The 25,680-nt window shown below is 43.9% G+C and overlaps 1 protein-coding gene across 6 annotated transcripts in view; it reads left to right on the plus strand.

Annotated features, from left to right (window-relative positions):
- Nucleotides 1-25,680, plus strand: part of LOC140730748 (probable methyltransferase TARBP1) — a 384,497-nt gene that overhangs the window by 106,944 nt on the left and 251,873 nt on the right. For all 6 annotated transcript variants that reach the window (XR_012099667.1, XR_012099666.1, XR_012099668.1 and 3 more), the window contains exons 14-15: nt 2,486-2,647; nt 16,544-16,737. Coding sequence is in view for 3 of the 6 variants with exons in the window: in XM_073051594.1 (XP_072907695.1) it covers nt 2,486-2,647; nt 16,544-16,737 (356 nt within the window). In the remaining 3 variants the exon portion in view is untranslated. The remainder of the gene's footprint in view (nt 1-2,485; nt 2,648-16,543; nt 16,738-25,680) is intronic.

The raw sequence follows: 25,680 nt of genomic DNA on the forward strand, positions 1-25,680 counted from the left end.
CCTGGTTTTGAGAGAATGGTAAAACAAAACATCCAGTGAACAGCGCTCTGTGAGTGAAAATGGCTTGCTAATGAGAGAGGCCAAAGAAGAATGGCCAGGTAGGAAGAAGACAGTAACTCAAATAATCATGTGTTACAAAAATGGTGTGCAGTAAAGCATCTCTGAATGCACAACTGGACGAACATTGAAGTAGATGGGCTACAGCTGCAGAAGACCATGAATATACACTCAGTGGCCACTTATTAGGTGCAGGAGGTAGCAATTAAACTGGCCACTGAGTGTATAAATTGAAGTAACATTTCCAGCACAGCATCCATAATCTTGGTATTATTTAACTGGAAATCTAATAACATTTATTGTTTAAATCTATGCCATTGAATTGAATTTTTGATGCTCATGAATTTGCATGAAGTTGCAGCCAAGTTGTAGGCTGCAGTTGTTTTCAACTCATTTGCAGAATGTGTCCACTGCTAGCAAGTCCAGCATTTAATGCCCTTTACTATGCTCCTCTAGTATGTTATGGTGAGTGTCTGCCGTAAACCACTGCAGGTTCACATTACAATGCTGTTGTGTTAGGCAGCTATTATGAAGGGCACTGTGTTGGAAGTTGTCCTAAAGATGATGTTCTGATGCACCATCTGTCCCTGTCCTTGCTGGCTGAAGTCTTAGATGTGAAAGATGCTGTTCAAGTATGGTAGGTAAGTAACCAGTAGTTTTTATGGGGAGTTCTTGTTGCCATGGTGTACCAATGATGGATGCAGAGCATGCATGTCTGCTTTAATTTCAGATTTGCAGCATCTGCAATGTTTTTAACTTGTAGTTTTGTCCTCTTCTCTGAGACATGGGAGCAGAATGAAGCCATTTGATCCATCAACATCTGTTCTTTCATTCCATCACGGCTGATATATTATCCCTTTGAATCCATTCTCTTGCCTTCTCCTGGTAATCTTTGATGCCCTTACAGTGTCCTTCATTTCTCCTTCATTGACCTGAATCATTTTATATTCTCCACAGATGGTAATGGACCTGCTAGCACTTACACTGTTTTTTAAATTTTGATTTTACTTAGTGAATTTGCTTATTACCTGACTATTTTGTGATGTAAAACATTTTTTTTCAGTCAAACATTTTGTGATGTAAAACATTTTTTTCAGTATTGTCGAGATCTTACTGAAAATAGGCATGGCTGCTTCATTCACTGGAAAATACAAATTAGAAGAGTAGAATTAGGCTATTTGGCCTATCGAGTCTGCTATGCTGTTCCATTGTGGCTAATTTATTATCCCGCTCAACTCCATTCCCCTGCCTTCTCCCCTAGCCTTTGATGCCCTGGCTAATCAAGAACCTGTCAACCTCCACTTTAAATAAACCACATGACTTGGCTTGCACAACCGTCTATGGCAATGAATTCCACAGATTCACTCTCTGGCAAAATAAATTCCTACTCATCTTTGTTCTAAAGGGTCATACTTCTATACTGAGTCTGTGCCCTTATTGGAAACACCCTCTCCATGTCCACTCTATCTAGTCTTCCTAAATATTCAGCACATTTCTTCTTATTCTTCTAAACTCCAGTGAGTACAGGCCCAGAGCCATCAAACGCTCCTCATACAGGGATTAACCCTGACCTTCCTGGGATCAATTCTCGTGAACCTTCCCTGGATCCTTTCCAATGCCAGTGCTTCCTTTCTTAGATAAGGGGCTCAAAACTGCTCACAATTACTATTAAAGGAGTAGATCTTGGTCAGTTTAAAGTAAAGTCACAAATCAAAGAAAGCTAATGTAAACCTAGTGCTTTATCTCCTTAAGGGGTTAGATACTGAGTCAACTAAAATACTCATCATCAGCCTTAAATTGGTTGTGCTAAGGCTTAAATGATCTCCAACTGGCCCACTGATGAGTTTAAAGATAATAAACATCAATCTGTTTCTATAAAGGGCACTGACTCATGAAGGTAAACTTCTCCAGTATTTCCACATACCTTTATTCTGTCTGGCATGGTAATTATTTTAAAGGAAAATGCTGAATTTACAAGGATAAAGTGTTGAGCCAGGTGTTGTATTGAGGATTATCAGTTAAAGCTCTATGTAATCAGACATCAAACATTTAATTACCATTCCTTTGTGAAAACAAAACCAAGTAATTTCCACGGGGGGGGGGGGGGGGTTTATTTGTGATGAATGCAGAGCTTGAGTAAATTATATGTAACTATATATATTTAGATTCCATGACATGAGCTGAAATTTATTTATATGAAAGTGACAAAATATAGGATGTAAAAATGCCAATTGAAATTAACATACTATCCTTTTTCTTTATCGAATCTTGTTTCAATTGTAGTATATTTTGATAATGCAAACATAAACTTAATTATTGTTTCATTTTCTCAAACATTAACTGTGTTATTGGCAGCAGAATAATGAAGAAAAGGAGCCCAATCTCTGACTTAATTTTTCTAAATTTCTTTTGTTCCTCCTTCATTGAGGTTCTGGATCTTGATAGGTATAGCCTGTACCTTGTTGTGCTGAGTGAGGTAGTGAAGGTGCTTTCAGTGGACAACCCAAGGAGAGGGTCCTGGATGAGGAGTTTCATCTCTTCTCTGACACAGGCTTCAATTCGACATCTGCAGGCTCCAAATGACGACAAGGTATGCTACCTTAACCTGATGTTGTCTGCCACCACATCCAGTCTACACTGTCCACTCCACCAAGTCCAATCTTCAATCTTAATTCTACTCGTAATTGGTACTTGTAATATTACCTTTGATTCATACCTGCAGCGTATGCTGTTTCTCACTGTTCTAGCATGTTGTTTTGTTTTTCCCTCTCCACCTCATTCATCTCTTAACTTGACAGCACAGAAAACAATTGTATAAATTTGTTCATGTTGATCTCTGCCCTATTACAAATGTTTGTTTGTTCTCTCCACTCCTCCTCGCTAAAGGTTAGTTGTTTCTATCTTACAGGATCATTGATCTGAATTTGTACCTGATTTGCACTGTCTCATTTTGTTTCAGCTTCCCAGCATTTGCAGTTATTCCCCCCCCCCCCACCAGTTCCAGGTCACAATTGGCTCTGCATAGATGCAGTTACTCTTATGCGAACTTATTATCCAGAACTTTGCATATTAATGGATATTTGTCACCCTGCAGTTACTGACCTCCTGCCAGTGGAAACAGTTTCTCATTAAAATAATTATGCTTTTATCTGAGGTATAAATGCGGTTTCGTTATAACTCTGCAAAAGGATCAGAAAGGTTATCAAAAAGTTATCATGTGAATATGAATAATTTATAGGACAGATTTAATTCTTCAAAACCTCCATATAAAAATGTCAACTTTGAGGAAGTGTGCCAGTTTTCCAGTAATGAACAAATACTGAGTATAGAAAAAGTATGAAACTGGCTGATACCACATATCTGGAAACAGATAAAATTTACTTCAAGCCCTCATTCCCGGTTATTCATATTTTGTAGAAATAATTGTACCTAAACTTCTGGATGATTCATTTCTGTTTCAGCTGCTTGCCTTTTCTCATCTTGCAATATAGCAATAATTACCTGCTACCTTTAACAAAATTTAGGGTGGTGCAGATGTGAAGCTGCTATCTGATGGCTTCAGCAACCAATGTTCATTCAAGCACCATCACCACATTCTACCAGTGACTGGGTTTCCTCTAGGTGTTCTGGAGTTACTCCCACAACCTAAAGATGTGGGTTCTTATTCTTCAATCATCAGGCTCCTGAACCAGAGTGGTGACTTCACTCAGCTCAACACTGAACTGCTTCCACAACCTATGGACTCACTTTTAAGGATTATGTTCTCTGTCTTATTTATTTATTCATTCATTCATTCGTTATCTATCTATTTATTTATTGTGTTTGCACAGTTTGTCATCTTTTGCATATTATTAGATTTTGTGTGTAGACTTTCATTGATTCTATTGTATTTCTTTGTTCTATTGTGAATGCCTGCAAGAAAATGATTCTCAGGGTTGTGTGGAACATGGTGGCATATACGTCCTTCGTTAATAAATTTACTTTGAGCTTTGAATTTCAAAATAAATTAACTATTGTAAATTAAGTGGAGATGAGTGGTAAGATCAAGGGGTACATTGTTGAGAATATGCAAAATACAATGGAAGGGGATAAGATTAATGGAAAAAAGGAGGCTTGATTCTCAACGTAGGCTGCATGGGCTATTTCCGAACAGAATAATGGAGGACTTGTTGAATAAATATGATTTACGTGGGCTTCATTTGGACATTGTGCAGGGCTCTGCATGGTTCGTTGGTCTAGGATGCTAGGGAGTATTGGCAAATTAAATTCAAAGTTGGCTAAATGATAGGAGACAGAGGGTGCTATTGGGTGGGAGATTTTCTTACTCCAAGTGCTGTATGTACACTGGTCAGTGCTGAGGCATTTGTTGTTTGTTATATGCAATAAATGACTGGGATGAGAATGTAGGTGTTCTGGTAAGTAAATTTGCACATAACATGAAAACTAGTGAAGTCACGGACAATGAAGAAAGTTGAACAAGGATATATTGCAACATAGATCAGCTGTAAAGTTGGGTGGACTTGTGTCAGGTTTCATCCAGACATATGTGAGGTTGTAGCGGTGTGCTAAACACAGTGCTGGAATAACGACACGCAGATGGTGAGTTGCAGTTGCGTTAAAGCTTTATTCAAACTTCGCGGCCTCGCTTTTAAGCCTTCCAGTTTCCGCCCTTCCCGCGCGTGGGCTTTTCCCCTTGCTGGTGAAGAAGGCCTGGCGCCCTTTTTGGGGCCGGCCTCCCTGACGGCACACACCGTTTTGTGAGCCGGTTCGAATGCGCTGGAAAGTGGGTCGCCACATAACCCCCCCAGAACCGGCGATACACCCCCCAATGTCCGCAGTCTGAGTCGGTCTCTGTTTGGGAGGTCTGCCTCTGCGCCGTGGTGGCTGAGCCCCGACCGGCTGCACCAAGTCCACATGGGCCGGTTTGAGTCGGTCCACTGTGAAAACCTCCTCTTTCCCCCCAATGTCCAGTACAAACGTGGACCCATTGTTCCTGATCACCTTAAACGGCCCCTCGTAGAGCCACTGTAGCGGTGCGCCCGGCGTAAAAAAACAAACTTAGTTATGCAGGTTGGGCTCTGTCCATGATGTGAAATGGGTATGGGGGCCAGGTTACCGAGCCTCTCACGTAGTCTGTCCAGGACTGCTGCGGGTTCTTCCTCCTGCCCCCTTGGGGCCGGTATGAACTCTCCTGGGACAACCAGGGGTGCGCCATACACCAACTCGGCCGACAAGGTGTGCAGATCCTCTTTGGGTGCCATGCGGACTCCGAGCAGGTCCCAAGGAAGTTCGTCCGCCCAGTTAGGCTCTGAGGCGGGCCACGAGAGCCGACTTCAGGTGACGGTGGAAATGCTCCACCAGTCCGTTCGACTGTGGGTGGTAGGCAGTTGTGTGGTGCAGCTGTGTCCCCAAAAGGCTGGCCATAGCTGACCACAGGCTGGAGGTGAACTGGGCGCCTCTGTCGGAGGTAATGTGGGCCGGTACACCAAAGCTAGATACCCAGGTTGTAATCAGTGGTCGGGCGCAGGATTCGGAGGTGGTGTCGGTGAGCAGGACTGCCTCTGGCCATCTTGTGAACCAGTCTACAATAGTTAGGAGGTGCCATGCTCCTCGCGACACTGGCAGGGGGACAACGATATCCACATGAATGTGGTCAAAACGCCGGCGGGTGGGGTGGAACTGCTGCGGCAGGGCTTTGGTGTGCCACTGCACCATGGCTGTTTGGCACTGCATGCATATTTTGGCCCATTCACTGACCTGCTTGCAGAGACAGTGCCAAACGAACCTGTTGGAGACCATCTGGACGGTTGTCCTGATGGAGGGGTGCGCTAAGTTGTGAATGGAGTTGAAAACTCGCCGCTGCCGGGATGATGGGGTGAGGTTGGCCGGTAGCCACGTCACACAGTAGGGTCCTCTCACCTGGGCCTACAGGGAAGTCTTGGAGCTGCAGACTGGAGACTGCAGTCCTGTAACTAGGGATCTCATCGTCTGCCTGCTGCGCCTCCACCAGTGCTGCATAGTCCATCCCCTGGGACAGGGCCTGGATGATAGGTCTGGATAGGGCGTCCGCCACGACGTTGTCCTTTCCCGAGACATGCCGGATGTCTATCGTGTATTCGGAGATGTAGGACAGATGTTGCTGCTGGCGGGACGACCGGGGATCGGATGCCTTCGTGAACGCAAAGGTGAGCGGTTTGTGGTCCGTGAACGCGGTGAAGGGCCTACCTTCTAAGAAGCACCGGAAATGCCGGATAGCCAGGTATAGTGCCAACAGCTCCCGGTCGAAAGCACTGTATTTGAGTTCGGGTGGTCGTAGGTGTTTGCTGAAGAATGCCAGGGGTTGCCAGTGACCCTCGATGAGTTGTTCCAGCACACCACCGACTGCTGTGTTGGATGTGTAATGTATTATGTGAGTATTCGTAGGTTAGAGTGTGTATGACGTCAGAACGTGGGGTTTTTAAAATGGAAGTCTGGTGAATAAATGTGTGTGTTTAATACTGTGGTGTCCGAGTCACATTAACGCTACATGGTGTCAGAAGAAAAGGAAAGGAAGAGAAGACACGTAAAAAGATGTCACAGTTACAGCCACCGTCGAGTTTACGAGGGAATATTGCTGAGAATTGGAAGGTACGGCTCCAGCAGTTTGAGCTGCTTTGCACCGCTAGTGGCGTAGATGACAAGACGGAGAAGGCGCAATGTGCTACGTTTCTGCATGTGGCAGGAGCAGAGGCAATAAAGGTTTGCAACTCGTTTGTCTTCCAAGAGGGTGAGCGAGATAAAATTGAAGTGTTGAAGAAAAAGTTTCAGGATTACTGCGAACCGAGAAAAAACCTACCGTACATTCAACACATTTTTTACGAGGGCTCAAGGACCAACAGAGACTATAGACGCCTACGTAACAGATTTGAAGAACAAGGCAAAAAACTGTGAGTTCGGACAACTGCATGATTCTTTAATATGCGACAGGATTGTATGCAGCATACGAGATGATCATGTGAGAGGCAGGCTGTTGAGAGAGGCGGAGCTTACATTGGAAAAAGCGATTGATATGTGCCGTGCTAGCGAGATCACGTTGAGTCAGGTTAAAATGCTTAATGAAGAGACTGAAGTATACAAAATAAAAGCTATGAAAACTGACAAGAGTAGGACAAAGCCAGCTCCACAGGATAATCAGAAGGAAGTTAACTGCAACAGATGTGGTTATAAACATGGATACAGAAAATGTCCAGCCTTTGGTAAGACATGCAAATTATGCAGAAAGAAAAATCACTTTGCAAAGATGTGCAAATCACAGGAGCAAGCAAGGAAAATGCATGCTGTGGAACAGAGTGAGTGCAACAGTGACATGTTCATTGGAACGATTGAAGTGGAACAGGAGGTATGAATCAAGAATATTGATAATGCAGAGATGGATGTTGAAGATGAATGGACTCAAGATCTGATAATAAACAGGAGGAATGTGACATTTAAGCTTGACACTGGGGCGAAGTGCAAAGTAATGTCAGCAGAAACATTCAACTCACTGGACAACAGAGGAAAACTTGGAAAATCCACCTGCAAGCTTGTTGGATATTTTGGCCACAAGACAGCATCATTGGGAAAGAAAACACTCACCTGTGTGTATAAAGGACAGAAACACAAGATAGAGTGTGAGATTGTGCAACAGCATGTTTTGGCAATACTAGGCAGAGCAACATGCATAGAGCTAGGCCTGGTGAAGTGAATCTATGGTGTTGAGAAAGAAAATGACTTTCTCAAAGACTTTGCTGACTTGTTTTCTGGACTAGGATGTTTACCAGGGAAACACCATATCCAGATTGATCCAACTGTTGCACCAGTCATGCATGCTCCGAGGAAGGTTCCAGTAGCTCTCAGGGATCGAGTAGTGGAGGAGCTACACAGAATGGAACAGATGGGAGTCATAACGAGAGAAATAGAACCGACCGACTGGGTGAATAGTATGGTGACAGTGGTCACAGAGAAAAAGATTAGGATTTGCATGGATCCACAAGATCTCAACTGAGCCATCAAAAGAGAGCACTATCCGCTGCTCACGGTTGAAGAGGTTGTCTCCTGCATGCCTAATGCAAAATACTTTTCAGTATTGGATGCAAATCAAGGTTTCTGGCAGATCAAGCTGGATGAAGAAAGTTCCAAATGGGCCACTTTCAACACGCCCATAGGGAGATGTCATTTCCTGCGTCTACCCTTTGGGATTTCTTCTGCATCAGAGGTATTCCAGAGGTCAGTGGCACAAATGATTGAAGGCCTGGATGGAGTGGTCAGTATCATTGATGATTTGCTGATATGTGGTGACACCATTGAGGAGCATGATCAGAGATTGAGGAAGCTTCTGGAGAGAGCACGTGAGTACAACCCAAAACTGAACAAAAGTAAATGTAGGATCAGAACTACAGAGATCAAATACATAGGTCACGTACTCAGCGCTGATGGGCTAAAACCAGATAATGAAAAGGTCAGGGCTGTGGTACAGCTACCACCACCTGAAGACAAGCAAGGACTTTTGAGGTTCATGGGCATGATACAGTATCTTGCCAAGTTCATTACCAACTTATCGGAGGTCAGTGCTCCACTTCGAAAGCTACTAGAGAGTAACACTGAATGGCATTGGGAAGATGAACAAAAGAAAAATTTTGACACATTGAAGCAGTTGGTTACCAATGCACCAGCACTCAAGTTCTATGATGTCAATAAACTGGTGACAATGTCTGTGGATGCCAGTTCGGAAGGAATAGGAGCTGTTATACTGCAGGATGGGAGGCCTGTGACGTATGGATCACGAGCACTTACGGACTGTCAACGCCGATATGCTCAAATCGAGAAGGAATTACTTGCCATAGTTTATGGGTGTGAGAAGTTCCACCAGTATGTATATGGCAAAGAAATCCAGGTTGAGAGTGATCACAAACCACTTGAGAGCATCTTCAAAAAGCCACTTCATCAAGCTCCTATGAGGCTGCAAAGGATGCTTCTCAGGCTACAGAGGTACACTCTCACAGTTACCTATAAGCCAGGAAAAGAACTGCACATCGCTGATGCTTTGAGCCGTGCTTACCTCAAAGAGCAAAAGGAAGAGTTGCTAGGAAGAGAGCTGGAGTTCAACTGGGTTACACCTCAGCTACCTATTTCTGAGGAGAAGTTGAACATGTTCAGGAAAGCGACTGCAGAAGATCCTGAAATGCAAACGCCAAGAGACATTACAATGAATGGATGGCCAACAGAAAGAAAAGATGTTCCAAAAGAAATACAGAAGTACTGGACATTTAAAGAGGAAATTAGCTATGCATCAGGACTAATGTTCAAAGCGGCAAAACTCATAGTACCAAATCAAATGAGACAGGAAATGCTCAACAGAATTCGTGAGTCACACCTGGGGATAGTGAAATGTAAAGAAAGAGCAAGGGACATTCTCTATTGGCCAGGTATGTCAACTAGAGGACATTGTGTCTCAGTCTGCTGTTTGTAATGAAAATAAAAACAGCAATACAAGGCTCTCGCCTTTGCTTCCCCATCCACTACCAGGAAGACCATGGGAGAAGCTTGGCACAGATCTCTTTCGCTACAATGGTGTAGAATATCTGCTTTGTGTGGACTACTATTCAAAATATCTGGAAATCACCAAGTTAAGTGACACGTCCAGTCAAGGTGTCATTACTGCAATGAAGTCGGCATTTGCAAGACATGGTATTCCAGATATTGTCGTCAGTGACAATGGTCCACAATATGCCAGTGGTGAGTTCAGAGAGTTTTCAGAAAGCTGGGAATTTCAACATGTTACTTCCAGTCCTGGGCACGCTCAGTCTAATGGACAAGCGGAAAGAACTGTACAAACTGTGAAGAACATGCTTAAGAAGGCACAAAGCAGCAACAGTGACCCGTACATTGCTCTGCTTGAATACCGCAACACACCGATTGAGAGTGTGGGGTTCTCTCCTGCACAGCTGTTGATGGGATGTCGTCTGAAGTCCAAGCTGCCAACATCCACAGCTCTACTGACTCCTGAAAGTAATGCTCAAGTACATGACAAGCTAAAGTACAAGCAAATAAAGCAAAAGAGCTACTATGACAGACATACAAGACAGTTACCAGATCTGCATATAGGTGAAAATGTCAGAATACAGAGAGGAGACACTTGGCAGACAGCTGTGGTTGTGAACAGGCATCAGCAACCAAGATCCTTCATAGTTCGCACGCCGGATGGAAGAGTCTACAGGAGGAACAGGAAGCATCTGCTGAAGACAGGTGAGAGGGTGCTTCCACGTACAGATACACAGGACATTTCCACGGATACAGACATGGAAACAAATGACACCAAGAGTGAGGAGCGTGACGAAACCCCACAACGCAATGACGGTGAAAGTTCGGCGCAGACAGACCGAGGTGGAAATGCAGACACAGAGGTTACTTGAGAGACTGACTCTGAAGGACAAGCACAGTCACAGTTCTATCTCACAAGGTCTGGGAGACAAGTCAAACTTCCAGCTAGATACAGAAACTAGATCTACCTACAGTCTCGTATAGTTTGAGACAAAATCACACATGTTATAAGTTCCAAGGTGTGAAATAAAAGGTTTATTGGTCTATGTTAGTAAAAGAAAATATACTGCTGTTAGTATTGTAAGATACAATGTAGAATACAGTATAAGAAGTTAAATTTTTATTACCGTAGATTTCGCACTACAGAGCGCACTTGATTAAAAGCCGCTGGCTCTAATTTTAGAAATAAAATCAATTTTGTACTTGTACAGGCCGCACCGGATTTTAGGCCGCACCGGATTTTCGGCCGCAGGTGTCCCACGTTGTAATATGAGATATTTACACAGAAAGATATTACATGTGAGGATTTTTTAACTTTTAATTAAATCCGTATGGTAACATAAACAAATACATATTGCAAATGCTTTTTTTCGAACCGTGCCTGTAACGCGGCTACTTTTAAATATACGTTGCGTATACTTTTTTACTGAACAACATTCCAATATCTCCTAACGACTGGTAAAAAATATATATACTGCAGCCTACCAGGAAAAGTTATTGATCGCCTTTAACTTAAAAGCAGCGTTCGCTCAGATCTAATGCCGCTCGCGTAATGCGCTCGCCCCCTCCTTCCCGTTTATCGCAAACGGCATTTTTCCCACAAGATGCGGCGAAACCGGGTGTGACGTCATAGCATCCCGCGATGTAGTACAGAAAACAAATATAGTTAAAACACTTCTAACTTTAACTAGAAAATGAATTACTAAGCGAAAATATTATAAACTAAATAACTGCCATAAAGGCAGCACAATGCTTTTCTTCGAGTGTTTTCCATGTTGATGAGGGTGAGTACAAATGACTGATTTACAATAATTTAATTGTGAAAGTGCGCTTGATTTATCGTACAATTTCATTGGACCTCTGAACTACTCATCAATTTTATTGGTCTACTGTTACGAGGCAAAATGTTTTTGGCGGCATGAAAAAAAATCATGCATTAGCCGCACCGTAGTAAAGGCCGCAGTGTTCAAAGCTGTTCAAAATGTGGGAAAAAAGTAGCGGCTTATAATCCGACATCTACGGTAGTTTATGTCATGGCTGTTGTAATGTTAGAAAGTCATACCTAGAGGCATTGTTTTGGTAATTCACAGTATTGTAAAAAAAAAACTTGAGAAGGGGGGATGTAATGTATTATGTGAGTATTTGTAGGTCAGAGTGCGTATGATGTCAGAACGCAGGGTTTTTAAAATGGAGGTCTGGTGAATAAACGTGTGTGTTTAATACTGCGGTGTCCGAGTCACATTAACGCTACAGGATGTGTCCACTGTGATGGCGGTAAGGATGTCCGTTCTGGGGTGCACTAGCATCGCGGCGTTTGCCAAGGCTTCTTTGGTTTTAACGAAAGCGGCTGCAGCCTCCTCGTCCCAGGTAATGTCCTTGCCCTTACCCGACATCAGGGTGAACAGGGGGCGCATGATTCGGGCTGCTGAGGGGAGGAAGCGGTGGTAGAAATTCACCATACCCACGAATTCCTGTAGGCCTTTGAGTTTGTTGGGTCGGGGGAAGTGGCGGACCGCGTCTACCTTGGCGGGCAGAGGGGTTGTCCCGTCTTTAGTAATCCTGTGGCCCAGGAAGTCGATGGTGTCGAGTCCGAACTGGCATTTGGCCGGGTTGATTGTTAGGCCGTATTCACTCAGTCGGGCGTAGAGTTGACAGAGGTGGGACAGATGCTCCTGATGACTACTGCTGGCTATGAGGATGTCGTCCAAATAGATGAATGCAAAGTCCAGGTCATGTCCCACCATGTCCATGAGCTGCTGGAACGTCTGTGCAGCATTCTTTAGGCCGAACGGCATTCGGAGGAATTCAAAAAGGCCGAACGGAGTGATGAGTGCTGTTTTGGGGATGTTGTCCAGATGCATTGGGATTTGATGGTATCCCCGGACGAGGTCTACCTTGGAAAAGATCCTTGCGCCGTGCAGATTTGCTGCAAAGTCCTGAATGTGCGGCACAGGGTAGTGGTCCGGTGTTGTAGCCTCGTTCAGTCTGCGGTAGTCGCCGCATGGTCTCCAGGCCCCTGTTGCTTTGGGCACCATGTGTAGGGGGGAGGCCCATGGGCTGTTGGACCGCCATATGCCCAATTCCTTCATCTTCATGAACAACTCCTTCTCCAGTTGGAGCTTGTCCAGGGGAAGCCTTCGAGCACGGGCGTGAAGGGGTGGTCCCTGGGTCGGGATGTGGTGCTGTACTCCGTGTCTGGGCATGGCTGCTGTGAACTGCGGTGCCAGAACCGATGGGAAATCCGCCAAGACTCTGGTGAATTCATTGTCGGACAGCGTGATGTCCAGTTGTGGGCCTGGCAACTTGGCTTCACCCAGGGAGAACGTTTGAAAAGTCTTGGCATGGACTAGTGTGTTCCCTTGCAGGTCGACCAGCAGGCTATGAGCTCGCAAAAAATCCGCCCCCAGGAGTGGTTGGGCCACGGTGGCCAGTATGAAGTCCCACGTGAACCGGCTGGAGCCGAACTGTAGGTGCCGTAGGTCCGTATTGCACTGCCATTAGTGGCCCGCAGGGTGGGTCCCGGTTCTCTGTTGCGGGTGTCATAACTCGTCGGAGGTAAGACGCTGATCTCGGCCCCGGTGTCGACCAAAAAGCGGCGTCCCGACTGTTTGTCCCAGACATACAGGAGGCTATCCTGATGGCCAGCTGCCATAGCCATCAGCGGCGGCTGACCCTGGTGTTTCCCAGGAAGTTGCAGGGCGGACTACAGCAGCAGGCTTCTGTGCCCCACTGCTGGGGGTAGAAGCACCATTGTTCGTTGGCCTCCGCACTCCTGCCTCTGGGTTTTGTGGGCTCTGCTACCAGGCCTGGTCTGGTCTGTTGTTGGGCGCGTGGCTTGGTGATCTGTGCGACGGACGCCCCACTCTCCTCCTTAGCTTTCCACAGCACATCTGCCCGGGCCACCACCTTCCGGGGGTCGCTGAAATCCACGTTGGACAGCAGCAGGCGTATGTCCGTGGGCAGCTGCTCTAGGAACGCCTGCTCAAACATGAGGCAGGGCTTGTGTCCTTCAGCCAGGGCCAGCATCTCGTTCATTAATGCCGAAGGCGGCCTGTCTCCCAAACCATCCAGGTGCAATAAGCGGGCAACTCGCTCGCGCCATGAGAGTCCAAAAGTCCTTATGAGCGGGGCTTTGAATGCTGTGTATTTGCCGTCCTCCGGGGGCGACTGTATGAACTCCTCAACCTGGGGCGGCCGTCTCCTGGTTGAGGGAGCTCAGCACGTAGTAGTAACATGTGGAATCCGAAGTTATCTGCCGAATGTGGAATTGGGCGTCTGCTTGTTGGAACCATAGGTGAGGTCGCAGCGTTCAGAAGCTTGGCAGTTTTAACGAAACTGCATGAACAGATGTGGCGTTGTTCATCTTCAGTCCAAATATCGTTTGGGCTGTCGGGGTCACCAATTGTAGCGGTGTGCTACACCCAGCGCTGGAATAACGACACGCAGACAGTGAGTTGCAGTTGCGTTAAAGCTTTATTCAATCTTCGCGGCCTCGCTTTTAAGCCTTCCCGTTTCCGCCCCCCCCCCCCCCCCCGGGCGGGAATGCTGATTCACAGTCCCTTCCCGCGCGCGGGCTTTTCCCGTTGCTGGTGAAGAAGGCCTGGCGCACCGTTTTGTGAACCGGTTCGAGTGCGCTGGGAAGTGGGTTGCCACAAGGTAATGCTTTTGGTAAGTCAAATTCTAGTTGGACTTTAGAAATATACATAGCTCACTCAATGTGTGAGACAGGTGGAGAGAGTAGTGAAGAAAATATTTGATGTATACTCCTGCTTCTATTTATATATTAATATGTGCTTCCCTCCTACACAGCCCAAAACCCTCCAGTTTTTCCAACATCTGTGTGCCTATTTGAGAGTCTGTTTAATATCCCAAATCTATCATCCTCTACCACCACTACCAGTATTGTATTACAGGCATCTGCCTCTGTGCTAAAAACCCTGCCTCTGACATTTCCCTTAAGCTTTCTTCCACCCAGCTTAGGCACTGCCTCCCTGGGAAAAGGTTGTTCACTCTCAATCAAGTGTTAGAGGAGGTGGTAGTCCACTCTGTCTGTGTTAATTTAAACAATCTGTTAGAGATAGATATAATTACAAAGTTTAAAAGAAATTTTGAAAGGAAAGATCAAGGAGGATATGCACTCAGTGGCCACTTTATTGGATCCAGGAGTGGAACCCGGTGTGGCCTTCTGCTGCTGTAGTCCAACCACTTTAAGGTTTGATGTGTTGTGATTTCTGATATGTGTTGTAACGCATGGTTATTTGAGTCACTATCACCTTCCTGTCAGCTTGTACCAGTCTGGCCCTTCTCCTTTGACCTCTCTCATTAACAAGGAGTTTTTGCCCACAGAATGGCTACTCCCTGATAGTTTGCTTTTGTTTTTTGCACCATTCTCTTAAAACTCTAGGGATGGTTGTGTGAGATCAGCAGTTTCTGAGATATTCAACCACCCTGTCTGGCACAAACAATCATTCCACAGTAAAAATCACTTAGATCATATTTCTTCCCCATTCTGTGTTTGCTCTGAACAACTGAACCTCTTGATCATGTCTGCATGCTTTTATACATTAAGTTACTGCCACATGATTAGCTGATGAGATATTTGCATTGATGAGCAGGTGTACAGGTGTACCTAATATAGTGGTCACAGAGTGTAGGTCCAGTGCTGGCAAATGGGATTAGCATGGTCTCTGTTGATGAGGGGGTCTTGAAAGGGCCCATTTCTATGTATGATTCTATGTTTCTATTCTTTCTAACTCTATAATTAAAATCCGAAGTCATACAAGTGTCTGCTTGGATTTATTGGAGTGGGTCAGAAGTTCGAGTTAAGAAGACCCTAAGGTCAGGGACGTCTCAGATCGCATCCGCAACATTTTGGAGAGGGAGAGCAGCCAGATGTCTTGGTACATATTGGTACCAATGACAGGAAGGAAAAGCAATGAGGACCTGAAGAGAGAATTTAGAGAGCTAGGTAGAAAGCTGAGAAGCAGGACCTCCCAGATACTGATTTCTGGATTGCTGCTGGTGCCACGCGCCAGTGAGGGCAGAAGTGATTTGGCAGATAAATATGTGGCTGAGAAGCTGGTGCAGGGCTTCAGGTTCTTGAATCATTGGGATCTCTTCAGGTGGAGGTATGACTTTAAACAAAAGGGACAGGTTGTACCTGAACCCGAGGGGACTAATATTCTTATGGGCAGGTTTGTTAGAGCTGTTGGGGAGGATTTAAACTAATTTGGCGGGGGGTGGGAACCGGAACAAAGGGATTCAGGATAGGACGATGGTAAAAAAGCAAAGATAGTGTGCACTCTGACTGTCAGGAAGGGCAGGGAGATGATAGGACAAAATCGCAGCCAGCAGGGTGAGTATCAGTATATGTCGTGAAATTTGTTAACTTTGTTGCAACAATATAATGCAATACATGATAAAAATAGAAAGAATTTTTCTTCAGGTGCTATGGTTTCCTCCCACAGTCTGAGGAAATACCAGTTAGTAGGTTAATTGTTCATTGTAAATTGACCTGTGATTGGGCTGGCGTTAAATTGGGGGTTGCTGGGCAGCACAGCTTGAAGGGCCAAATCTCAATACAGGGCCCATGATGGAGCTAATTTTAAAAACTTCTGCAACTTACTTCAAACCCCAACCACCCTGCACCCCCACCCCACCCCTATACCAGACAGTGACACAGCTAATCAGAATGCTCTGCATGGTACAGTTTTCAAGTTTTTTTAGGTGACAAACAAAATCCAATTTTGTTAGTTGCTGGCTGGTGCATTTAAAATTCACTCCAGTTCTACTAATTTATATTAATTGCATTTAAAATATATTTAATCTTGATGTGAAAATTTATGGAACCACAAACAATTGTCACTTACAGATAGGTGAAATAAGGTATCTGATTTTGTTGAAAGTTGCTTACTTTTTTTTGTCATAGATCCTAAAGCTCAAGAGACAAATCCAGATGGTGGTTGCTCAAGCCTCTTTAGCTTGGGTTTCCAGGATGACTGCCCAGTATCCAGAGCTGCACCTTGACTCCCTTGATGTGGTCAAGACACTAGGAAAATTGGTCTTGATTAACCCTTTCAATCATAAGCTTGAGAAGCCTTTCTGCAGCAACAAAAACAATGGGTAAGAAATAGGAGAAGATGCAATTTTAATAATCAAATTCAATGTGTAGTGTAAAAATGTAATATTCATTTTGTTTTGCTATTTATAACATACCCCAATAATAAACATAAGAGGTTCTGCAGTTGCTGAAAATCTCGACCAACATGTAAAAAATGCTGGCGGAACTCAGCAAGTCAGGCAGCATCTATGGAAATCAATAAACTGTTGATGTTTAGGGACTGTAACCTCCTTCAAGAGTGGAAAGGAACGGGGAAGATGTCAGAATAAGAAGCTGAAGGGGTGAGGAAGGAATAAGATAGTGAAGCGGAAGCTGGAGGGGAAATGAAATAAGAAATTGAACGATGATAGGGTGAAAGATAAAGGGCTGAAAGAGGAGGAGCAGGGACCTCTCCTCCCCTTTTTTCCCATGGTCCACTGTACTCTAACAGGTTCCTGCGTCTTCAGACCTTTACCTCTTCTACCTATCATCTTCCAACATCTGAAGAGTCTCTGTGTGTGAAATCTCTTGACCTAGCTTAGACAATAAGACATAGGAGCAGAATTAGGCCATTCAGACCATCGGGTCTGCTTCACCATCATAACCGATTTATTATCCCTCTAAACCCCATTCTCCTGCCTTTTCCCCGTACCCTTTGATTTCCTGACTAATCAAGAACCTATTGACCTCCACTTTAAATGTATCCAACGACTTAGCTACCGCAGTCATTTGTGGCAATGATTTCCACAGATCCAAGAAATTCCTCCTCGTCTCTGTTCTGAAGGGAAATCTGTCTATTCTCAGGCTGTACCTTCTGCTCCTAGTCTCCCCACTATAGGAAATAATCCTTTCCACATCCACTCTATCTACGCTTTTAAATATTCAATAGATTTTAATGAGATTCCCCTTTTTTGAAACTTAAACTCTAGTGAGTATAGGACCAGAGCCATTAAACACTATTCATATGTTAATCCTTTAATTCTTGGGGTCATTCTTGGAAGTCTTCTTTGGACCCTCTTTAATGCCAGCACATCTTTTCTTAGGCTACGTCCACACTAGACCGGATAATTTTGAAAATGCCAGTTTTGCGTAAAAACGATAGGCGTCCACACCCGGTGTTTTTGAAAATACCTCCGTCCACATTAAAACAGGTATTTGGGCGAATCTCCTCCTACTGGGCACGCACGCAAGACACAGCTACAGAAAACAAGCGAAGAGGAAACGGTATACTATTTCCGGTTCCACAGCGGCGTTGTGCTATTTCCATTGGTCAAAAACTAGAGTACCTACAACAACAGTGAAAGAAAGTTTTCAATAATGTCTTTGAGGAATACGAAGAAAACCGCTGCTGGTAAAAGTCTCCACTTGGACAGGTGATGAAGTCGAGCTGCTTCTGCGAGTTACAAAGTCAGCAAAGCAGTGGAGACGTGGACTGGGGGTCGTGCCAAACCAAATACTACAACATCCTTGACCGTTATAAAGAACAGTACCTCACGGGAGAGCAGTCGGAATCTCTGGGTAAGGACTACCCGCACAAATTGGACGATATAACCAAGACATTATTGTAACCAAACTTAAGGCCGCGCTGCTGGCGTGTCATGACAGCGTTTTTAAAAAGCTCCGGTTACCCTGTACACACTACACTGCCCAACCGACGTTTTCAGATTTACACACTCTGGAGAGTGTTTTAGAAAAGCTCAGTTTTCGGGGGAGGAAAACACCATTTCAGTGTGGGTAGAGGGTCAAAACAAAGAGAAAAAGCTTCGGTTATGGATTTATCCGGTCTAGTGCGGATGTAGCCTTAGATAAGGGGCCTAAAACTGCTCACAATACCTTAAGTGTTGTCTGACCAATGCTTTATAGACCAACAGGCACTTATATTGCTTTTGTATTCTAGTCCTCTCAAAATGCTAATATTGCATTTTCCTTCCTCACCACTGATAGAACTGCAAGTTAACCTTCAAGGAATCCTGCACAAGGACTCACAAGCCTTTTTGCACCTTTGATTTCTGAATTTTCTCCCTGTTTAGAAAACAGTGTGTGCCTTTATTCCTTCTACCAAAGTGCATGACCATAAAGTTCCATGTACTCTCTTCCATCTGCCACTGATTTGCCCATTCTCCTAATCTGTTTGTCCTTTTGCAAATTCCCTGCACCTCAACATTACCTGCCCCTTCACCTATTTTCATATCGTCTGCAAACTTGACCATAAAGCCATCATCAAGATAATACGTGAAGAGAAACAGTCGTAACATTGACCCCTGTGGAACACCTCTTGTCACTGGCAGCCAATCAGAATAGCCCCTCTTTATTCCCATTCTTTGCCTCCTGGCAGTCAGCTAATCTTCTATCCATGCAAAGAGCTTTCCTCTTATCTTGTTTTGCAACCTCATGTGTGGCATCTTCTTCTAAGGCCTTTTGAAAATCCAAATAAACAACATCCATTAACTCTCCTTTGTATTGGTATTTCCTCAAATAATTCCTACAGATTTGTCAGGCAAGATTTCTCCTTAAGGGAAACAATGCTGACTTTGGTTATTTTATCATGTGCTTCCTAGTACCCTGAAACTTCATCCTTAATATTAGTGTCCATCACCTTTCCGACCACTGAGGACAGGCTAAATGGCCTATTATTTCCTTCCTTTTGCCTCCAGCCCATCTTAAAGAGTAGAATGCCATTTGTAATTTTCAGTCCTCATGAACAGTTCAAGAATTTAGTGAATCTTGAAAGATCACTCCTAATGCTCCCATAATTTCTTCAGCTACCTCTTTCAGAAACTTGTAAGGTAGTGGTGGATCTGAAGAATAACCGGCTATGTTTTGGCCTACTTTAAGTGCTTTTGTGCACATTGTCTTTCTGGATAAACGGCTTGCAATAGCAGGGTACTATCCCATAGAATTGAAAGTGAAGGGCGTAAGATTAATTCTTACTCTGGCTTCTTCCCCCATTCCCTTCCAGACTTGATGAAGGGTCTTGACCCAAAATATTGACTCCAAAGATACAGCCTGACCTGCTGAGTTCCAGCAGCATTTTGTGTAAATTCCAAATTAATTTAGTGGCTTGGTAGGCTGTTTCAGTGGATTATTAAAAGGTGATGAAAATATAAATAAATCCTGAAATCTTGAACTTAAAACAGAGATGGTTGCAAACAATTAGCTGGACAGACAACATCTTTGGAAAGAGAAACAGAGTTAATGTTTCATGGATGTTGGTCACAGGTTGGATGGCGATGCTTGGACAGAACTGGAAAATAAATTAAAAGGTATTGTTAAATTGCAAAGAAGATGGTGGGAGTGTTGGCGAGAACAAATGGAATAGGGAGAGCTTGAGGTAATGTTTGAGTTAGGAGTAAATGAATTTCTTATATAAACCCTCCATTCTTCACCCAGAACAGAAACATGGTTTGGTTTCTCTTTCCATTGCATGACAGGCTGCATTTTTCAGGTTTTTTTGTTTCTGATTCGAATGGCAGCATCTGTAGTTTTATTTGTTGTTTGTTTTTTGTTTGTTTTTAATTACCTTTTTCTGTCTGTGTTATACCCAGCAGTTCAGGCTGAATTAATAGAGAAAGAAAATTTGAGCCATTGCTCTGTCAGCCTTTTATCTGTGAGATTGGATTTGTTTTTCTCTTTGACCTGAAATGTTAACTCAGTTTCCTGAACCACATATACTGACTGATAGATAGCTAGATACTGATCCCAAAGGGAATTATAGTGTGTCAGTAGCATTGCAAGTGCACATATATACAAATATTAGAAGAGAAGTAATAAAGAATTAAAAAAAGTTACCTCAAACAGCCTAACAAAAAGGGGTCATCACTTCACTGGTTATAGGTTGACTCATTATAGAGCCTAATGGCCGAGGGTATTATAGCGCTCACATAGTGCTCTTTGGAGCAGCATGGTTGTCTTGGTCTGTTACTAAAAATGCTTCTGTGTCTAGCCAAGATGGCATGCAGAGGGTGAGAAACATTGTCCAGAATTGTTAGATTTTCCGTAGGTCCTTTGTTCTACCACAGCCTCCAGTGTGCCCAATTTGACTTCTATAACAGAGCCAGTCTTTCTAATTATTTTATTGAGCCTGTTGATATCACCCATGTTGATGCCATTGCCCCAGCACATCACGACATAGAAGATTGTACTGATGACAACAGATTGGTAGAACATGTGAAGGAGGGGCCTGCATACCCCAAAGGACCTCGGTCTCCTCAGGAAGTAGAGGTTATTCTGGCCCTTCTTGTACAGAGCCTCTGTGTTGGTGCTCCACTCAAGTCTGTTGTCCAGGTGCACCTCCAGGTACTTGTAGGTCCTCATCACATCCACATCCTCACCATCAGTAGTAACAGGGAGCAGTGCTTGCTCAGTCTTCTTAAAGTCCATCACCATCTCCTTTGTCTTACTGATGTTGAGCTGCAGATAATTCAGCTTGCACCATTTGACAAAGTCCTCCACCAGGGCCCTCTATTCATCCTCCCGTCCTCCCTTTATACACCCAACTATTGCTGAGTTGTTAGAGAAATGACGTGATTCAGTGTTGTATCTGAAGTCTGGAGGAGATACGAGGTTCTGTGGAAGAGATCGAGAATCCTGGATGGTCTGTTGCCTCTCAGGTGCCAGGGTCCGTGATATCTCGGATCGAGTTCTCAGTATTCTCAAGAGGAAGGGCGAGCAGCCGGATGTCGTGGTCCATGTAGGGACCAATGATGTGGGTAGGAAGAGTGAGGAGGTCCTGAAAGGTGAGTTTAGGGAGCTAGGTGCCAAGTTAAAGGACAGGACCTCCAGGATAGCAATCTCAGGATTGCTACCAGTGCCACGTGCAGGTGGGTTTAGAAATACTAAGATAGTGCAGATCAACATGTGGCTGAAGACATGGTGCAGGAGGGAAGGCTTCAGATTTATAGATAATTGGGCAGTTTGCCAGTGAAGGTGGGACCTGTTCCGGCGGGGCAGTTTACATCTGAATTGGAGGGGGACAAATATTCTTGCAGGTAGGTTTGCTAAAGAGGCTCCAGTGGATTTAAACTAGATACGAGGGGGGAGGGGAACCAAGGTGTAGGAACAGATGTATGGGAGAAAGAAGAAAAAGAAGACAGTAAAGTTCTTTGTACTGTTAGAGATAAACAGAGAGGAAGAGGTGGAGAATTTCTTAAATGCATTTATTTTAATGCTAGGAGCATTGTAAGAAATGTGGATGAGCTTAGAGCATGGATTGATACCTGGAAATATGTTGTAGCTGTTAGTGAAACATGGTTGCAGGAGGGGTGTGATTGGCAACTAAATATTCCTGGATTTCGTTGCTTCAGGTGCAATAGAATCTGAGGGACAAGAGGTGGAGGTGTTGCGTTGTTTGTCAGAGAAAATATTATAGCGGTGCTCTGGCAGGATTGATTAGAGGGTTCCTCGTCTAGGGAGGCTATTTGGGTGGAATTGAGGAATGGGAAAGGTGTAGTAACACTTATAGGGGTGTATTATAGACCACCTAATGGGGAGCGAGAATTGGAGGAGCAAATTTGCAAGGAGATAGCAGATATTTGTAGTAAGCACAGGGTTGTGATTGTGGGAGATTTTAATTTTCCACACATAGACTGGGAAGCCCATACTGTAAAAGGGATGGATGGTTTGGAGTTTGTAAAATGTGTGCAGGATAGTTTTTTACAGCAATACATAGAGGAACCAACTAGAGAAGGGGCAGTGATGTATCTTCTGTTAGGGAATGAAATGATGGAGGTATGTGTTGGGGAGCACTTCGGGTCCAGTGACCACAATGCCATTAGTTTCAATATAATTATGGAGAAGGATAGGACTGGACCCAGGGTTGAGATTTTTGATTGGAGAAAGGCTAACTTTGAGGAGATGCGAAAGGATTTAGAAGGAGTGGATTGGGACAATTTGTTTTATGGGAAGGATGTAATAGAGAAATGGAGGTTATTTAAAGGTGAAATTTTGAGAGTACACAATCTTTATGTTCCTGTTAGGTTGAGAGGAAAGGTTAAAAGTTTGAGAGAGCCGTGGTTTTCAAGGGATATTGGAAACTTGGTTAGGAAAAAGAGAGATATCTACAATAAATATAGGCAGCATGAAGTAAATGAGGTGCTCAAGGAATATAAAGAATGTAAGAAGAATCTTAAGAAAGAAATTAGAAAAGCTAAAAGAAGATACGAGGTTGCTTTGGTGAGGTGAAAATAAATCCGAAGGGTTTCTACAGTTATATTAATAGCAAAAGGATAGTGAGGGATAAAATTTGTCCCTTACAGAATCAGAGTGGACAGCTATGTGTGGAGCCGAAAGAGATGGGGGAGATTTTGGGACAATTTCTTTTCTTCAGTATTCACTAAGGAGAACGATATTGAATTGTGTAAGGTAAGGGAAACGAGTAGGGAAGTTATGGAAACTATAACGATTAAAGAGGAGGAAGTACTGGCGCTTTTAAGGAATATAAAAATGGATAAATCTCTGGGTCCTGACAGGGTATTCCCTAGGACCTTGAGGGAAGTTAGTGTAGAAATAGCAAGGGCTCTGACAGAAATATTTCAAATGTCATTAGAAACGGGGATGGTGCTGGAGGATTGCCTTATTGCTCGTGTGGTTCCATTGTTTAAAAAGGGTTCTAAGAGTAGACCTAGCAATCATAGGCCTGTCAGTTTGACGTCAGTGGTGGGTAAATTAATGGAAAGTATTCCTAGAGATGGTATTTATAATTATCTGGATAGACAGGATCTGATTAGGAGCAGTCAACAGGGATTTGTGCTTGGAAGGTCATGTTTGACAAATCTTCTACACTACACTATTTCTACACTATTCTTGGTTGATGCGACTGTAACAAAACCCAATTTCCCTTGGGATCAATAAAGTATGTCTGTCTGCCTGTCTGAATTTTTTGAAGCGGTTACGAGGAAAGTTGACAAGGGTAAAGCAGTGGATGTTGTCTATATGGACTTCAGTAAGGCCTTTGACAAGGTTCCACACGGAAGGTTAGTTAAGAAGGTTCAATCGTTAGGTATTAATATTGAAGTAGTAAAATGGATTCAACAGTGGCTGGATGGGAGATGCCAGAGAGTAGTGGTGGATAACTGTTTGTCAGGTTGGACGCCGGTGACTAGTGGTGTGCCTCAGAGATCTGTACTGGGTCCAATGTTGTTTGTCATATACATTATCTGGATGATGGGGTGGTAAATTGGATTAGTAAGTATGCAGATGATACTAAAGTAGGTGGTATTGTGGATAATGAAGTAGGTTTTCAAAGTTTGCAGAGAGATTTAGGCCAGTTAGAAGAGTGGGCTGAACGATGGCAGATGGAGTTTAATGCTGATAAGTGTGAGGTGCTACATTTTGGTAGGAATAATCCAGATAGGACATACATGGTAAATGGTAGGGCATTGAAGAATGCAGCAGAACAGAGTGATCTAGGAATAATGGTGCATAGTTCCCTGAAGGTGGAATCTCATGTGGATAGGGTGGTGAAGAAAGCTTTTGGTATGTTGGCCTTATAAATCAGAGCATTGAGTATAGGAGTTGGGATGTAATGTTAAAATTGTACAAGGCATTGGTAAGGCCGAATTTGGAGTATTGTGTACAGTTTTGGTGACCGAATTATAGGAAAGATGTCAACAAAATAGAGAGAATACAGAGAAGTTTTACTAGAATGTTACCTGGGTTTCAGCACCTAAGTTACAGGTAAAGATTAGGTCTTTATTCTTTGGAGCGTAGAAGGTTGAGGTATTTAAAATTATGAGGGGGATAGAGTTGACATGGATAGGCTTTTTCCATTGAGAGTAGGGGAGATTCCAACAAGAGGGCATGAGTTGAGAGTTGGGGTAAAAATTTAAGGGTAACACGAGGGGGAATTTCTTTACTCAGAGAGTGGCAGCTGTGTGGAACGAGCTTCCAGTAGAAGTGGTAGAGGCAGGTTCGGTATTGTCATTTAAAGTAAAATTGGATAGGTATATGGACAGGAAGGGAATGGAGGGTTATGGGCTGAGTGCGGGTCAGTGGGACTAGGTGAGAGTAAGCGTTCGGCACGGACGAGAAGGGCTGAGATGGCCTGTTTCCGTGCTGAAATTGTTATATGGTTGTAGGGAGCCTTCCTGTGAGGCCCCAATGCTCCTTATAGCCATGTCTGACACGCAGCTGTGAAGCCGCACAAACTGTCAGTCTGTTAGTCCATTATCCAGGATGCATTGCAGAAATGCCAACCTGCATTGAACAGAGCTTTTCTGCCAAAAATAGAGGCTGTGTGGTATTGAAGGCACTAGAGAAATTAAAAAAAATATGATCCTCCCAGTTCTGCCCTGCTTATCAAAATGGGAGTAGGCTCTGTTCAGCAGGTAGATGACAGCATCATTGACTCCAGTGTGCTCCTGAGGGGCAGAGGTGAGCCTACTGTGTTCTGCACAATTATCAATGCAGTGTTGATCAGGGGTGACTGCAAATCATCAAATGGCAAATCATCTAATGTCTTGTCCATACTGCACCAACTGCCGCCACTGGGCTATAAACATGCAGGTGTAGTGTGTGGTTAAGTGACTTGCTCAAGGATCTTCAGATCACTAGCCCAAAGCCTTAACCACTTGGCCACTTAACGACTTGTTCCCATTCAGGACTACTGCAGCTGAAGTTAGAGTCACAGCCATGGGTACTTCAGTAAGCAATGTTTAAGATCTTTAAAAAAATCTGTTAATAGTCAAAGTTGTGTTGTGATGGAAAATAACTGGTTCTTTGAGTCTCAGCAGTAGAGGCCTGGACACACACAGTTTTAATAATAAGGAATTTACTTACAAGGGGAAGTCGGGTCAACACAAGCAACTACAGTATTCTAATAAAAAATGTTCAGGGTTAACACGTGTGGGAAAGGTCGGGTCAGCTGTACAATACACAGAAAGAGGTGTGGGGACAGGGTACAGTTACTCATACAAAGAACAAGGGAAAAGCACTATGACAGTGGATAGCTTGACCTTGGATAGCTGCGG

Source organism: Hemitrygon akajei, chromosome 7 (assembly GCF_048418815.1).
Source record: "Hemitrygon akajei chromosome 7, sHemAka1.3, whole genome shotgun sequence".
NCBI lineage: Eukaryota > Metazoa > Chordata > Chondrichthyes > Myliobatiformes > Dasyatidae > Hemitrygon > Hemitrygon akajei.